The following is an 18,129-nucleotide window of genomic DNA, read 5'->3' on the forward strand; positions in this document are numbered from 1 at the left end:
TTGGATACTTTTAAAGATTTGCATAGAAAAATACAACCAATCAGAAAAAGTTTCACTTCATTAAATATCCTTTTAATGAATTACTTTTACAACAAATACACCATAATCCCTTATAAAAAGTATCATACTTAAATATATGTATTTTTTATACTATATAGTAGAAATTATTATTTATTTATTAATACTTCTGAAGTGCTATTTCAGAAAGAGAGTTAGTATATATTTAAATATGATACTTTTATAAGAGATTAAACTGTGAATTAATTATGAATTATTTGTTGTAAAGATAATTAAGTAAAGCAATGTCTTTCGGCTTTTCCTGGTTAGGGGTTGCCACAGCACATCACCGGTCTGCGGGTTGATTAGCATTGGAGTTTTTACGGTGTCGAGTTGTCAGCCTGGCATCCAACCTTCACTGAAGGTGCACACGCGCACACACACACACACACACACACACACACACACACACACACTTCCTTTGTGTCTTTAAAACTCACTTGACCACAAGGAGGACATGCAGACTCCGCACAGAAGGCACTCCAGCCAAGAATCGAACCAGAGAACCTCTTGCTGTGAGGTGACAATGCTAACTGCTGCACCACTGGGGACAATGCCCAATAATTAAGTAACTGTATTTAATTAATTGCAGTCCTTTTTGACTGGTAATATTTTCCAGGCTTGTATTTAAAAGTGTTTAATGTTAATGAATTTTCACACTAGTAGAGGTCATGCTGTCAAGCTGCTGAGTTGTTTGTTTGTGCTGTTATTTTGTTAATAAAAGTCAAGTTTTAAACCTTTTTAGACCAAAAATGGTTTTGAATAGGATTATCAGAAACAGTCTGAACCCTGTTCTGTGCATAATATTCCTGCCAATATGTCACACAACAAAAAACAGATGAGAGGTTTAAGAAGGATTTCAAAAATTATATTTTAATTGAAAAAAACTGAAGTGATCTGGAACAACTTGATGAAGGAAGTGGTAAACAAGATGGTGGAAAGTTCTTAGTATATGTGTATATTGAACAGGTATACAAGTAAAATGAATTAAGGGAAGGGAAATACACTTGTGAAAATACAAAGTCTACAGCAGGGAAAATAAGGCAGGGTTTTGGGGCCTGGCAGTCATTTTTCTGCAATATTTTCTAGTATATCTTGTATCCCTAGAGCATAAACAACTCCTGTTTGCCAGTATCACAAACTGCCATGTAGATAAGCTTTAGTTTGTCATTATATTCCTTGCTGGTGATGCGTGTTCACTGCATATAGTTCTTTCTAGAATGTTCTGGAAATACCAGCACCTCATTATGTACTTCATGAAGCACTTTGATCAAATTGTGATCACCTTATATGATACATCATATAAATGTACTAGTGTAAGAACTACAGATACCTGATTGGTTGATGTTCCTCAGGCTGCAATGAAGGGTACACTAGTAGTCTGGCTAACATATAAAGCATTAGGAGAGAAGATATGCATTTAGTACTAATTACTGCTTCTTGATGTTATAGCAATTATATAGTTTACAGTTGTGATGGTGTTTCTATATAAGGCAAGAAAATAAATGCCAAACAGCAAGAATGATCCCAAACAAAGGATAACTGCTAATAACCTTACATTCAAACACTGTACTTCTAGTAATAAAAAAGGCAACTTAGTTGAAACAGCATGCCATACAATAGGAGTTTAACACATTTTGTACATGGAAATTCAATTATGGCGTTGACTGTAAAGATATGTTTTTATTTAACTTCTGTTTGAGACCCGTTATGGTATCCTAGAATTAAACTGTCTGGACAATATGCTAACAGGAACTATACTAATTTCCCTGTGAAGCCAAGGGAGTTTGAAATGATATACCACATGGTTCAGTCCTGGGGCCAGAATTGTTTGTTTCCTTACATAAGTGGCATGATAGAGCAGTTGGAATGTAAAAAAAAATATTTCTTCACAGACAAGGTTGTGGATGCACAGAGCAGCCCTCCTGAGAGCTGTGGAACCACAAAATGATGGAATTCACCGATGAATCACAGTCATAAAGCAGTTCTAGTAGAATACAGGAGGAAATAGAATCTTAATGCAGGAATTGCAGTAACCTGGACGGCTATCATTATCTACAGGTAAAGTCTGTTTTCCTATTAAGTGTAGAACTCATTGTTGGATTGACAAAGGAATGACAAGGGCATGCTGTAGAACACAGGTTTGTTGTTGTTGTGTCTTTCGGCTTTTCCCGGTTAGAGGTCGCCACAGCGGAACTCCGGTCCACTAATGATTGACAGTAGATTTTTACGTGCCGAGATGCCGGTCCTGACACACAATCTTCAACAAAGGTATGTCCATTCACGCATGTCTCCTCCACACAGAAGATGCTCTAGCTGAGAATTGAACAGGACAACGTCTTACTGTGAGGCGACAATGCTACCACAGCACCACCACCGCAGTATATGCTCTAGAACACTGGTAAAGGAACTAAAAACATCAAGAGCATTTGAAACTTGCTGTGGTAAATCTGTTTCTGAAGACTTTCTTTTACTGGACCATTTCTTCACCTTTCTAATTAACACAATGCTAATACAATGTCTAACCCATTTAAGACGGATCAGGGAATGAGCTGTTGTTTCTGTACATGCTTATTTTTTCCTGAAATAATTGGGGATAGTTTCATTGCTTAACATATCTTAATTATGTCACAAGTAATCTGTACACTGCCTAAAACAGCAAAAGCACTGTATAAGAAATACAAAAAATAGCAAACGTTTCTTTAATTGAACATAGTTACTGCAGTGCATGTTGTAAGGATTCACATAAAACAACTGTAGTTTCTGTTAACAGCAACATATTATGTTGTTATAACAGTATGACTGTACCCATAAGCCAATACACAGTAAATGCAGCATGATTAAACAGTACAAGTATATGTAAAGCTATATTTAATAGATCATACTACCATGTGTGAGTACGCACATGGTGCATAACTATTAATACTGATTTACAGATGCCATTTTTGTTAGTAATATTTTAATTGTTTTTGTTTTTGCACAAGACCAGTTACTAAACTTGTATAAATTCAGATTTTTTTTGTAAAATGTATTTTATATACAAATCAGATTTTGTGGCTTTGAATGGTGATGTAACAGGCCAGCATTATAATACACCCTGTTTAAATATGTAAAAAGCCTGATACAGCAAAGAACCATCGATAAAAAGAACTGCTTAGACTGAATATGCGTTAGAAATGTGCTTTGATAGCCAAATCAGCAAATCACATAATATGCTTCCACTGAATTCCTCTGAGGTAATAAGTTAAAATAAGCACCAAATGGGAAAGAATATTTTAAATCAATGAACTAATTTCTCTCTTTTGTGTCACAGATGTAGTGTTGTTACAAATTCTTCATGCAGACTTGGCATCGGCTAATGTGAGTCCGGATTTGCCCTGCTTTGAGAGTGTCTGCTGCAGGAGAATTTTGAAATTGCTGGTCTATGGTGCTGAGCCAAAAGCTGTATTTGTTGGCATAATAGTGGCACGTTCCACGGGCTCCATTACATTCAATAAAAGGAGTGGCTCGGAAATCCTCTAGACAGCTGCCAGGAGAACTAAGAGATTGCCCGCCACCTTGATCTCCGGCTGCAGTATGCTATGAAAAAGAAGACGAGGATATTTATTAATAATGCAGGCATGCAGAAAAATGTCACAGAGCAACAGCATTTCTGTAGGATATCTTGCAAAATGCTGTAAAAGATAATCCAATAAGGCTGGTTACTTCACAGTGAAACACTAAAGTCATCATGGCAGGCTGTATATTAGGGCTGACATCACGTAAGCAAGTTAAAAATATTAAATCTAGACATGCTGACTCAAAATAGGAAAATGTAGTTTTAGAGAGTAGACTAGTTAAAACATTGTAACACTTGACTAACTTTTGTGCATATCAAATATGCATTGATCTCACATTACAATATGCAGCTTAGAATTATATGCAATAACCGAATAGGCACGGCTGTACAATGACTTTGAATCACGTACCCTAGCTAAAGTATTGTTGCCTATGAGGATAAGCATGCATCGTAATGGAAATATTAACATGTAACTTTTACTAATATTAAGAAAAGACATTTGACAAGAGTGTTCCTAGGTGGCATGGTTTGTTTCTGAAATAAAATTATCGTGAGTTGGGAAATCTTTGGTGTCAAACACAACCATGCTGCAAGCTTGGGCGATGTATAACAACATTATATTTAAAATGTGTTTCAATTATTTAAAAAAAAAACTGCTTATTACACACTCATGCTGTTTTCCTTAATCTGTATTATACAATGATGGTTCAGTGCTATTCAAAAATAAGCACACTGATTGGACAACCCAAGCATATACCAATAGAAAGAAGTTTGGCTTCTCAAGTCTTCTTGAGCAGATGGACTTCTGTTGGGATATACTATTTTGCAACTTTTACATGAAACAAGGCAAAAGTATGAGGAATATAGCAAATATTCTTTAAAAGTCTAGCCGATTTAAAGGTATGATTTCTGTCAATATGATGAATGATACTGCCAGTAGCCATACCTTTAAACTACCCAGACTTTTACAGAACGTCCCTGATTTTCCTCATATTTGCTGCCATGTCTCACCTAACAGTTTTGGATTAAAATTTCTAAAGGCGGGGGGAAAAAAACAAGATACAGAGAGAGACAGAGACAAACCACTTATGCTGCACTGCATTAATGTGCTGTGCAATTGTTAAAATGTAGGTACACATATACAGTAGGGTCTATATCACTTGGTCAAAAGCTAATAATAGCGAACAACCACAACTTCGAAAACACCGGAACTCAAAGTTGCACCCGCTAAATATATATACCAACTCTGAGATCGCACTACATTGAGGAAAGGGAAACTAGCCCTAGCTACACTGTAGTGTGACCCCACAACAACAGCTTCGAGGTCCGGTGTTTTCGAAGTTGTGGTCATTTGCTATTATTAGCTTTCAACCACCTGATATAGACCCTATGCAGTATATCAGTAGGCAGATCAGGAAGTGGAAGAAAAAACTAAAATCCCTTTTTACAATGTGATTATTTAAGAAAGGTAAGCAATTTCTTTCTTAAGAAGTGTAATTGTATAATAGCAATAAACCATGACTATGTACAGGTATATCAGGATTTACCTGTGGAAAGCGGGTCTATGTTATTTAATCGACCGTTCAGATTTACAAATACTACAAGTTCGAATGGGGAAGTTCGAAAAATGAAAATGTCAAAGCCATGGAAATAAGAATTCTTTCCCAGAGAAAGAATTCAGTTGGCTGTTTCTGCGGCTTCGACATTTTCTCCACTGTGGTGCGAAAGTTACGGAATTGGTTAAGGTAAGTGTGCAAGTGTGACGGACGTTGGGATTAGGGTGCGAGTAAGGTAGATGTGCGAGTGTGATGGACATTGGGGTTATGGTGCGGGTAAGGTAAGTGTGTGATAGTGACAGACTTTAGGGTTAGGGTGCGGGTAAGGTAAGTGTGTGATAGTGGCGGACTTTAGGGTTAGGGTGCAGGTAAGGTAAGTGTGCGATAGTGACGGACCTTCAGGTTACGGTTTGGGTTAAGGTTAGTGCATAGATAGTTGCGTATGTAAGGTTTAGTGTAGGTGTATAAGGTTTTTGGTGTGCTTGTGTTGTGTGTGTGTTTTTTGGAATGGGAAACAATTTGCTGTTCTGAGGTTTCGATGTTAACATATTTCGAACTTCCAAGTCCGAACATATGGTGTTCGAATTTTTGGAAGTTTGATTATATGACATATGTTAGAAGAATATGTATTAATGTATATGTTTACTGCTTATTAGAAGCTAAAAGGGTTAACACATTTCATTCTATTTTATGTACAGCTCAATTCTGTATGAAATTATGAGATGCTTTTCAAACTGCAGTATGCTTTCTGAAATTGCAAGTTGCTCTCTGAACTACTATTTGCTAGCACAGCAAAATTCATGTTTATGCCTTTTGGAAATGTACTGGGAAGCAGGTGATTATCTGCTAGGTCAGGAAAATGAATGAATAGTGAATGAATAGAACAATACTGTTTTCTATAATGTGATTGAATAAGAACAATCAGCCCTGTTCGTGTTCCTGCGGAAAAGAAGAGATACATCAGACAAAAGACTGCTTGAAGAAATGAACTGTAATCTGTACTTGCTTTGTGCTCGAATTAGCCATAGTACCTTCAATGGTAACATTGCATAGTAAAAGTTGTATCTGACCGGTGGTCGTCAAGGCCACGTTGTTTTTCTTAGGAAGGTTTTTGTAAACTTGATATGCCAGCAGAAAATCATGGACAAACAGCTGCTGAGAAATAATATTGAAAGAACTTGTGATTTATTACGTCAGCTTAGTAGGCAATACCTTGTAAGAAATGTATAAAAGTAGTTTCACTTCCTGATTCTAGTTAGACAAACTCTGCATTAGCACGTTTTTGTCTCCTTGCTGCAAGATTAAAGTGCCTTAACCTGAACCTGCCGTGTGTTGATCATTTTAAAGTTATTTTTCCTTTGACAGATTGGTCCTTCGGACCGGAACTCTCTCTTCACCTCAGGTCAGATGGGCCAGGTGGCATGAAACCATACGAAGAGGAGACTGCATTGGTTCTTCTGCTTTGAAAGACCTCCGACTGAATTGTCGTTCAAAAGAGGCCAGCCACTTTTCTGATCTGCGACTGGAGGACGAGTCGGTATACGAACCAGAGAGGATCAATCACGGAGGCTCAAGTAAGGTGAAATGTACCTTTTTTCTGTTTTAGATCAGGGACTTGATTGAAAATATCTGTCAGGAAATTTGTATTGCACAAGTCAGGGACAGAAAGATTGCAGTCTTGTCACAGATTAGGGAAACAGAATAAGTAAGACAGTTATTCTAGATAAACTGTGAAATAGCAAATCATGGTACCACGTGAGAATAAGAAGGGTTACGTAACATTTTTAACAGTCAGAACAATATGAGTAATAAGTGCACAAAATGTTCTCAAAACCCACCACTAACCGAAGATGCAAAATATATGCAATCACAGCATGCCGACAATATTAGATACTATACAAAATGGGTTAATAAATATGAATTTAATGGCAAATTAGAAAAATCCTCACTTATTAAACTTGTCAAACAGTTTAAAGCTGATGTAAAAGGTCAGGTAAAAAAACAACATCAATTGGGGGTTCCTCAAGCACACAGGTGGATTGAGGAAGCAAACCGTAGGGAGCAAAAAAGCAATAATTCAAAAGCTATGTTTCTAGATAAAGAAAATAATTTGGTAATGGCATCAGCCCCTCCACCTCCTCCGCTTCCTGCACCGGAATATGAAGCAAGTGGACAAGCTGGTCCACCTCCGCTATACTCGGCTGTCACCGTAAAGCCAAGACCATATGTTAGAGATCCCATCGAGACCAGGTCTCGAACACGTAACTTAAGAGGAGATATTGAGTTATATGAAATAAATCAAAATTCACAAGCTATGAGTGAAGGAGAGATATGTCCACTCATAGAAGTACCAAATTCGCAGGCAGGACAGGACCCAACTCTTCTAGTATATAGACCGTGGACACCGGAAGACATCCGGAAAGCCACAGAGGGAATTCCCCATCCGAAAGTTAATTTTAGAAAATTCTTAGAAGACTTACAGGGCATGAGGTTAAGTTATCATTTGAATGGAGAAGAAGTAGAAAAAGTAGTCAGACAGATCATAGGTCCTGATTGGCACATGATCAGTGGCAACTGGAATCCCCGTGACGCAGAGCATAAGCCACTCCCCCATAGCAACGCAGAATTGGCTAACAGAGTGAAAGGTCTAACAGACTGAATCTCTGAGAAATGGAAGCCTAGGGCAGACTGGACTTGCATTAATCAATGCATCCAACAGGAAGATGAAACTGTTGACAGATATTATGCTAGATTATTAGAGTGTTTTAATAACCATTGTGGAATGCAGGTAACTGAAGATCAAAAACATGATTCCCCATATGAGCAGCAATTAAAGAAGGCATTTTTGAAAGGCAGTATTTTGCCTATAAGCAGCTTTATTACAAAGCACATGGTAGACCATCGTACAAGTAGATTACAGTCACTACTTGAATATGCTAGGCATGCCAAAAGGCATTTTAACAGTAAAAAGAAAAAGAAAGCTCAAGTATTTGTGGTGGAAGACGGAACAAAAGTTTATGTAGTACAGTCCGGGAAAAAGGGCAAGAAGAATGCCCAGGGAAACAAACAATCTGATAAACGATCAGAAGAGTTTGAAGAAAGAAAGAAAAGAGGTGAATGTTTTAAGTGCGGGAAAAAGGGACATTTAGCAAGGGATTGCAAGCAAAACAAGAAGGCAGCCATGGAAGATAAGGAGGGTGAGGACTGACTATATAATAGTCAAGAATCACTAGAAGGGAATAACCAAGAAAAGACAAATGCAAATGTGACAGAGGGAGTAGAGAATGTGATAGAAGAAATAGAGGAAGTACAAGAAATCACCGATGGTGAAGAAAGTGAAATTTTAGACTTGGCATTATTGAGCCTAGAGCTCTAATTAGCAGACACAAAACCGGAAGTTACACTTCTGGCAGAGGGGAGGGAAGTTAAATTCCTGTGTGACTCAGGGGCTTCACAAACCCTGAAACATCCTTCCAAACTACCAGAAAATTTAGAATCACTTGATTATATATTAGTGAAAGCAGCTAATGGACAGCTGCATCGGGAGCCACTCTCCCACAACACAGCAATAACTGATCCTGTTTCAGGGATGACCCAGAAAAGCAAAATTATTGTTTCTGCAAAATGCCCAGTGAATCTTTTGGGCAGAGATCTTATGCAGATATTTGGCATAGCAGTAGTACCGACTATGCAGGGTATGGAAGCACAGTGACAAATGGATACTTTTGAGGTGCGACCGGAGGGTGAAACATTTTATTGGTACAGCCAGGACTTAGTTACAACTGGTTCAGGGGCAGTAACCAAAGAACTGATGAATGTAGCCATCAGTAAGTCCCCCTCCCTTGACACTGATAAACAGCATTTGTTGCACTGTACTCTGTATTATTGTAGCACACCAGGACCTGATAAGGAATATGAGCAAGAACTGTTTAAAAACCATGCAAACAGATTAGCATTACGTAATCTGTACTGGGACATAGAATGGAACAGTGTAGTCAGCTGTGCATTGCCCCAGGAATTCTTTGCACTCTGTAAATCTAATTTATTACCACATGTTAGTTTAACCAAAGACAAGAATGTGCAATGGGCAGATCTTGGAGAAAAAGTCACAAAATGGAAAAAGCAAACAGAGTTAGAATTGTCAGAACAGGGAATACAAAAACAGAAGTTAAATTGGATAATGCAGACACACCCAGCTGTACACTTGCAGTCTAGCGAGGACAGCTGATTAGCACTCTTACTAGAAGAGGAAGAAAAAGCTTTACGGAGCATACCAGAAACTCTCTGGTCAACAGAAAAATCAGATGTAGGACTAATTCGTACAGCAGGACCAGTTACTATTACGCCAAAATCAGCATTCAGACCTCAAAAGAGACAGTATCCCTTAAGAAAGGATGCAGAAGTAGGAATCAAACCTATAATAGCAGCCTTACTTAAGGAAGGAGTACTGATAGAATCTCCTGATTCGCCATGTAATACACCCTTATTTCCTGTTAGGAAAGCAAACGGAGAATGGCGTATGGTCCAAGACTTACAAGCTGTAAATGATGCAATAATACCTAGAGCACCTATGGTACCAGATCCACACACACTACTGAATGATTTTAAGCCTCAACAGAAGTATTTTCCTGTGGTAGATATTAGCAATGTGTTTTTTTCGATACTGATACACCCTGACAGCCAACATTGGTTTGCATTCACATTTCAGGGAAAAAGGTATACATACACGCGACTACCACAGGGGTATTGTGAAAGCCCAACAATATTTGCACAAGAGATGGCAAGCAACCTGGCAGGATTTAGCCCACCAAGAGGCAGCCAAATTTTACTTTATGTAGGCGACATCCTGCTAGCAGCCCCCACCCAACAAGAATGTAAAGAAGATACCATAACATTATTACAATTTTTAGCAACACAAGGACATAAAGTAAACAAAAACAAATTGCAGCTTTGGAGAAAGCAGGTTAAATACCTGGGATATGTAATATCCAAAGAAGGCAGAACATTAGATGAAGATAGAAAAATAGCAATTTTGCAAGCACCCAAACCGACTACCAAGAAGGAAATGATGTCCTTCCTGGGCACGACTAATTTCTGTCAGAGTTGGATTCCAAACTATGCCTTGGAGTCTGCTCAACTGACCAACTTGATATACAAGAAGCCTATGGCATCACAAGATTTATTACAATTGACACCAGAAGCAGAATCAGCTTTCTGCAAACTAAAACAACTGATAGCATCCTCATTAGTTTTAGGATTAACAAACTATCATAAACGTTTTTTTCAAACTGTAGATTGTAAACAAGGTTACATGAAATCAGTGTTAACACAGCAGCATGGGGATAAGCAACGCCCCATAGCTTATTATTCATCACAGCTGGACCCAGTGGCACGATCCCTGCCCCACTGTGTACAAGCAGTAGTTGCAGCTGCAATGGCAGTACAGGCTTCGGCCTCATTAGTGTTGTTCCACCCTCTCACATTGAGAGTGCCTCATGCAGTTGCAATTATTTTACTGCAAGAAAAAGTAGCATATCTTTCTCATGCTAGACATCTTTCTTGTATGACTATACTCCTGAGCCAACCTCATATGACAATTGAATGATGTACAACTTTACACCCATCTACCTTGCTCCCGACCGCTGCGGATGGCACACCACACAGCTGCCTGCAGGAAATTGAGCAAAAGACACTGCCTAGAAAAGATCTAATGGATGTTCCCTTGGATGATGCCGAGGTGACATATTATGTGGACGGCTCATGCAGAAGGGGTCCTACAGGACAGAATCTAGTAGGGTATGCAGTAGTTTCTGATACTGAGATTTTAGAAGCAAAGTCTTTACCACACAACTTATCTGCACAAGCAGCAGAATTGATTGCTTTGACAAGGGCATGTACCTTGGCAAAGGGTAAATGTGTGAACATTTTTACTGACAGCCAGTATGCTTTTTCTACTGTACATGTTTTTGCGCAGCAGTGGACAAATAGAGGAATGATGACATCCACTGGTAAACCAATTTATCATGCGCAATTTATTTTAGATTTGTTAGAATCTATTCAGTTACCTCAAAAAGTAGCTATTTGTAAATGCATAGCTCATACCAAGCAACAGGATAGGATTTCAGAAGGTAATGCGAGAGCTGATATAGCTGCAAAACAGGCAGCTTCAGCTTCAGAAGTATTTCTTTTGAGTGAGGAATTGCAACCTTCTGACATTTTAGATTTAGAAATGTTAAAAACAATGCAGGCACTTACTGCAAATGTAGAAAAACAGAAATGGATAAAACAAGGAGCAATTCTTGAGAAAGGGCTGTACATCTCCAAAGAAAGGAAACCAATTTTGCCGTCTAACTTGTTTAGATATGCAGCTTTGTTGAGCCATTGGCAGTGCCATGTCTCAACAGGGGAGATGGTACAGTTAGTGAACTGGGTGTTCACTGCATATGGATTTACAAACTACACAAAAAATATTTGTGCAGCATACCATGTTTGTAACAGTTATCATGCACAAGGGGCATTGAAGCCTAGCAAGGGAGTTTCCCAACACCACTGTACCCATTCCATACTATCTGTATGGATTTCATAGAACTAAACAAATGTGAAAATAAGAAATATTGTCTTGTCATTATAGATATGTTTTCCAAATGGGTGGAAGCTTTTCCGACCAAAAATCCAGATGCAGCTACCATTGAAAAGTCCCTGTTAAAGAAATTATTCCTAGATTTGGCATACCGGAAAAGATCTACAGTGACAATGGCACAGACTTTGTAAATCAAACCATACAACAGTTGAGTCGATATTTCAGAATTTCCTTAAAGAACCATTGTGCATACCACCCCCAATCCACAGGATTAGTAGAGAGGCATAATGGGGTTTTGAAAAACAAACTTAGAAAATTGATTAGTGAGACACAGAGGAACTGGGTGCACTGCCTGCCTCTGGCACTGCTGAGCATGAGAACTGTTCCAAATGCAAAGGGGTTAACACCTTTTGAAATACTGTTTGGGAAGGCATATTATATACCTCAGTGGAAACCTCTCATGCCTGCAGATCAGGAGGCTGATAGTTCACTTGCAGAATACATGAGACATCTTCTAAGTAATAAACAACTTTTGCAGTTGAATTCTGTTTCAGATAAAGAACAAACCAGACCATCGGAAGCAGCAGTAGTCCCAGGCACGTGGGTCTGGGTGAAAGTTATCAAGAAAAGAAACTGGACCACACCGAAGTGGGAAGGGTCGTACCAGGTGCTACTGTCAACACCCACTGCAGTCATGATTGCAGAGCGAGCATCCTGGATTCATCTGACACACTGTAAATTGGTTAAAAACTTTGAAATGGACAAAAAACTTGTTACTGTTACACAAGAACAAAATGACATGATACGGAGCAAGTAAAAATGCTGAACAACCTCAGAAGTATTGTATGATCATTCTGTTGGCTATACTGATAGCATTAATTTTTTGTTATGGCCTTTCCTTTTTCCAGCCACACGAGCTGAACTAAATAAATGTGAATCATTCATAGACTGGCATCCGAACTTTAACACTTGCCAAGCAATTAAATATGTGTATGCTGAAACTTTTAATGTTTCGAATTGCTGGATCTGCACAGCTATACCGACAGCATACGGGGGATTATTGATGACTGCTGTCCCCCTAGGGGTCAGTGAGACCTGAGAAAATTTGCTTTTTGATACTACAACTGTAAAATCACAAGACAAAATAGCATTGTACCTGCCTGTTACACAAAAGGGAATTGTATGTTTTTACAAAAATGATACTGTTCAGGTAGGCTAGAGTAATTGTAATGTGACTATTCCTTACAAATGTTATTCCAAAGCCAATAATGCAGGTTATATCTGCGATACAAACTATGACTCATATCTCGAGTCGATTCATAAGACTATTGATGAAATCCAGCGTAATCCTGTTCTTTTAAAACAACTATCTATTATTGATAAGAAAATGTTTCACGCAGGGCAAGTATATATTAATAATAAAGTAGAGAACTGTTATTTTGTTTGTGGGAAAAAAGGCATACAAATGGTTACCTGAGAACTGGTCCGGCAGTTGTTTTTTGGGTTACCTGGTTCCAGCCATATGACACACTGCAGTTTTGCCTCAGGGAAGAATTCGAAATGTCAGAGAGGTCACCAAGAAAACCGGAAATCCAATCAGAAGGCCTGAAAATCCAGTAGGACGAATCAAAGCAGGCTGGAGAAACCATAATTCCATAAAAAACAAAGACAAACTGACACACATGGACTTGAGTGACACTATTATATTGTGGGCAGGTACAGCCCCTGCATATGGTGCAGTGAAATCGATTTGGGAGCTGAGAAAACTGTCCAAACTTCTTGAAGTAATGAGTAATGCAACTTTTTATGCTCTTGAGTTAATGACTGATGAACTGAATGCTATGAGAACTGTGGTGCTTCAAAACCGCATGGCTCTTGACTTCACCCTAGCGGCGAAAGGTGGTACATGCACTTTAATAAAAGAGGAGTCCTGTTTGTATATTCCTGACAACCAGCATGAGATAAATGACCATCTTGAGGTGATTCAGCAAGTGTCGACCATGACCAAACCAGGCCCAAACCCACTGACGGACTTTTTCCAGAATTTGTTTGGGGGGGTGAGGTAGCATCCTAATGAATGTCCTGATTGCCATTTGTGTGGGATTACTTCTATTAGGAGTGTGTGTTTGTTGTGGTATTCCCTGCATGAAAAGATTGATCAAAGATTTTATAGACATGTCAGTTTCTGAGACTTTGTATCAAAGTACTGAAATTGAAGAACTGCTGAAAAATGAAACACTTTCATAAGTTTTAAACTGAATGACTCTCTTAACCACAAATTCTGAATGGAAAGAGGTTAGGAGAAGAAGCAATTGTTTATACTTTTGAAAATAGAAAAAAAGTATTAAAAGGAGGGAAATGTTAGAAGAATATGTATTAATGTATATGTTTAGTGCTTATTAGAAGCCAAAAGGGTTAACACATTTCATTCTATTTTATGTACAGCTCAATTCTGTATGAAATGATAAGATGCTTTTCAAACTGCAGTATGCTTTCTGAAATTGCAAGTTGCTCTCTGACCTAGTATTTGCTAGCACAGCAAAATTCATGTTTATGCCTTTTGGAAATGTACTGGGAAGCAGGTGATTATCTGCTAGGTCAGGAAAATGAACGAATAGTGAATAAATAGAACAATACTGTTTTCTATAATGTGATTGGATAGGAACAATCAGCCCTGTTCATGTTATTAGAACATGCACAGCTGCGAAAAAGAAGAGATACATCAGACAAAAGACTGCTTGAAAAAATGAACTGTAATCTGTACTTGCTTTGTGCTTGAATTAGCCATAGTACCTTGAATGGTAACATTGCATAGTAAAAGTTGTATCTGACTAGTGGTCGTCAAGGCCACGTTGTTTTTCTTAGGAAGTTTTTTTTGTAAACTTGATATGCCAGCAGAAAATCATGGACAAACAGCTGCTGAGAAATAATATTGAAAGAACGTGTGATTTATTACGTCGGCTTAGTAGGCAATACCTTGTAAGAAATGTATAAAAGTAGTTTCACTTCCTGATTCTAGTTACACAAACTCTGTATTAGCACGTTTTTGTCTCCTTGCTGCAAGATTAAAGTGCCTTAACCTGAACCTGCCGTGTGTTGATCATTCTGAAGTTATTTTTCCTTTGACATCATAGGCCCTGGTAAGCTTTGTTTAATCACTGGGGCTTCACCCTTGTGATCAAATCACACCAACCATGGGTACATCTTGATATATCTACATACAGTTGTGGATTATTGTTTAAATATGCAACTAAAAGGAGTGGCTGGGTTACTTTCTTTTAATGAGTGAAAATTGAATGCAGTACATCAGCTACTTTGTAAAATTTATGTTGAAAAGAAATATTCAATTTTTTGATAAGTTACTTGGCACTTTAGCTTAGGGGTAGATGTGATTTAACAACTAACAGTTAAGATGCCAGGAGATGAGCTAAAAATGATGATATATAACCAATGTACAGGAAAGTCTCCATGAACAGATGGTATTCTGGTGGGAAGTTTGGAAGTTAGGAGGGAAGAAAGTGATAAAATTCTAGAAGGCTTTGTTTACCAGCATTTAAAAAAAAGGGGAGGCACCAGCATCCTGGAAAAAGCTGTGGTCACTGTAATACCTAATGATAGTAAGCAGCCATCTGATCCAGCTTCATTTAGGCCCATCTCAATTCTAAACCATGATTATGAAGTGTTTATGTTTATAATGGCTAAAAGAATGGCAAATATGATACCAAAATTGGCAGCTGTGGACCAGTGTGTTGTTTTTTGGAGGGAAGGAAAACATTTGACAACATTAGTTGAACACTGATGATCCAGGGGGAAGCAAAATGTAAGAAAATACCACTGTTACTGGTAGGTTTTGATGCAGAGAAAGCATTCAACAGAGTAACCTGGGATTTTTTGAGTATGGAGATGGAAGTATTTGCATTTCCTGATCCAATAATAAGGTTAATTAGAAGGATATATAAGGGATTGGAGGCAAAAATTCCTCTCTGATAAGTTATGTCTGAGCAGAGGAACCAGGAAGGGATGTTTTCTTTCCCCTTTATTATTTATATTATATTTAGAACCTGTGGCAAAGAAAATAAGGGACTCTGAGAAATTTAATGATATAATTAGTATGGTGTTCATGAAAACTTGGCATTATTTGTAGAAGATATTATTTTACACCTGAAGTAACCAGAAAAGGACATCTGAGTGTTGTGGAATATTCTGAGACAGTTCTGTTTATTTGGGGATATTAAAATTAATGAAGATAAAACAAATGCTATAGCTCAGAACTATTTACCCACACATGATGGAGACATGACAACATGAAGTATTTAGGAGTATGAAATAAAAAATAGATTAGAAAGGATTTGGTTATGGCAGCTAAGGATTTGTGGGAAGATACTAAATAAAATATAACACAAAAACTGAGAAAATGGAAGCTCTTGTCTATGTGTGTAGATAGCAAGATATAAGCAATACAAATGTTTTTAGCCCCTTTAGTTTTATATACAGGTCAGGCATATTTTTTATCAACCAGAGAAGTTGGGGACAGTAATTAATAAAGAGTTAAAGGAGTTTATTTGGGAGGGGAACATAGCAAATGTCAAGTAGGATAAGTTGAGCCTCCCAACAGACCAAGGAGCTTTGGGATTACCTTATTTGAAGGGACACTTCAGAGCTACACAGTTAAGACTCTTGCACATAACACAAGCAGAAAGCTAAAATTCAAAGTGGAAAGGGATGTAATTCAAGAAATAAGGAAAGAATGGGATTTTGGGCGCAGATCCTTAAGGAGAATAGCACGAATCATACAGAACATTATATTCATAAAGTAGCAGAAAGTATACTAGGAACTCAGCCAACACAGGGATGGAGAAAGGAGATTCTGCTGATAGGGATTATTGCAATTAAAAGTACAGAAAATAGACAAGAGGGGGCTGGAATATACTGGAAGAAGCTGGCAAAATAACCAATGTATTAGGAAGAAATAATTACAGAAGGAAAGGTAATAGAATGGGAAGAGGCCAAGAACACATTTGGATTGCAGGCTAGGGATTGCCTCCCCTATCAGAATATAGATAAAGAGAAAGGTATAGGGGAATCCTAATTGAAAGACCTGCACTGGTTGAGTTTTTAATTGAATCTAGAACAGAAGCTGTTGTTAACAAAGGAATAATTAGTAGGGCATGTTAAATACTGCATGATAACTATAGGAATCAATCAGAAGAGGTCAGAAAAGATTGAGAAGAGAGATTAGATATGTAATTCACAAGGAAACAATGAGAGGACATATGTATGGCTCCCAAATATGCAACAAAGTGTAAACGATTTAAGATTTTGGTCCAGAAGTGTTTGCATAGATACTTTTATGCCCCAGGTAGACTCCAAAATTTTTTTTCTCAGCTAGATGGCAAATGCTGGAGGTGTGATAGGGAAGAAAGAGGTAACTGAAAACATATATTTTGTGATTGTAATGAGTTGGCAGACTTTAAAAATTTCCTACAGTGTACTCTGTCAGGAATATTGGGTAAGCAAACAATTTTTTTTGAGCTGGAATACAGTATCTAAATTGCCTAGACATAGTAAGCCTTCTTAAGTTTAATACTGGTGGCTGCAATTACTGGAAACTGGAAATCAAAATCTAAATCAACTATACTTGAAGTAGTGAATATTTTAACAAAGATAAAAGAACAGAAAATGGGATCTTTAGAAAACGGAAGGAGTAAATTACATAAAACATGGAAATTGCAGGAACAATACTTAGCAGAAAAATGTTTTGGAAGAGGAATGAGGTTAAAGGGAAGGCAGGAATTTAATAATTCATATAATGTTGCTTAGATTATACATCACGTATATTGTTATATATCCTATAATGTCTGTAAATGTGAACTTGTTAATATGATTTGATTACTTTTATATAAATTTAAGTTTGCCTATGTCAGAAGTGATAATTCAATAAAGGTGTTTAAAAAAAGTTAGTTGTCACTTTAATTATGTTGTCACTTTAATTATGTTGTGAATGCCTGAGGTCAGACTGAGAGCAGTGAAATGTAAGATGAGGTGAAAATCACACAGCTGTAAGGAAAATTAACTTTAAATCTCTAACAGTGATGAACACTGTATAAAATCAATGATTCTGATCCAAGTATATTACAACTTAATGTCTGTTGAATAAATGTCATTGTTTTTGACCATGATGGTCAGTCAATAATTTTGGCATCCAGCAGTATATATTCTGTTTTTGATTTTCACGTCTGCATGCATTTGGCAGTAGCTGCTGAAAGAATGATATGATCTTAGAGATTTCATAGCACTGAAAGGAAAAAAGGTTTAGTATTACAGAAGAATATAAAATCCAATTATATTTCATGCATTATGAAGCCTCCTATCCAGTA

The 18,129-nt window shown here is 37.6% G+C and overlaps 1 protein-coding gene across 1 annotated transcript in view; it reads right to left on the bottom strand.

The window, feature by feature from the left end:
* Positions 1-2,729: 2,729 nt before the first annotated feature.
* COL4A2 (collagen type IV alpha 2 chain) overlaps positions 2,730-18,129 on the bottom strand; it is a 1,470,466-nt gene continuing 1,455,066 nt past the window's right edge. Inside the window, exon 47 of the mRNA XM_044071270.1 lies at positions 2,730-3,636. Within this exon, the coding sequence (XP_043927205.1) occupies positions 3,382-3,636 (255 nt within the window). The 3' untranslated portion in view covers positions 2,730-3,381. The remainder of the gene's footprint in view (positions 3,637-18,129) is intronic.

This window comes from Protopterus annectens, chromosome 5.part0, assembly GCF_019279795.1.
Source record: "Protopterus annectens isolate FY-2018-M chromosome 5.part0, PAN1.0, whole genome shotgun sequence".
Lineage (NCBI taxonomy): Eukaryota > Metazoa > Chordata > Ceratodontiformes > Protopteridae > Protopterus > Protopterus annectens.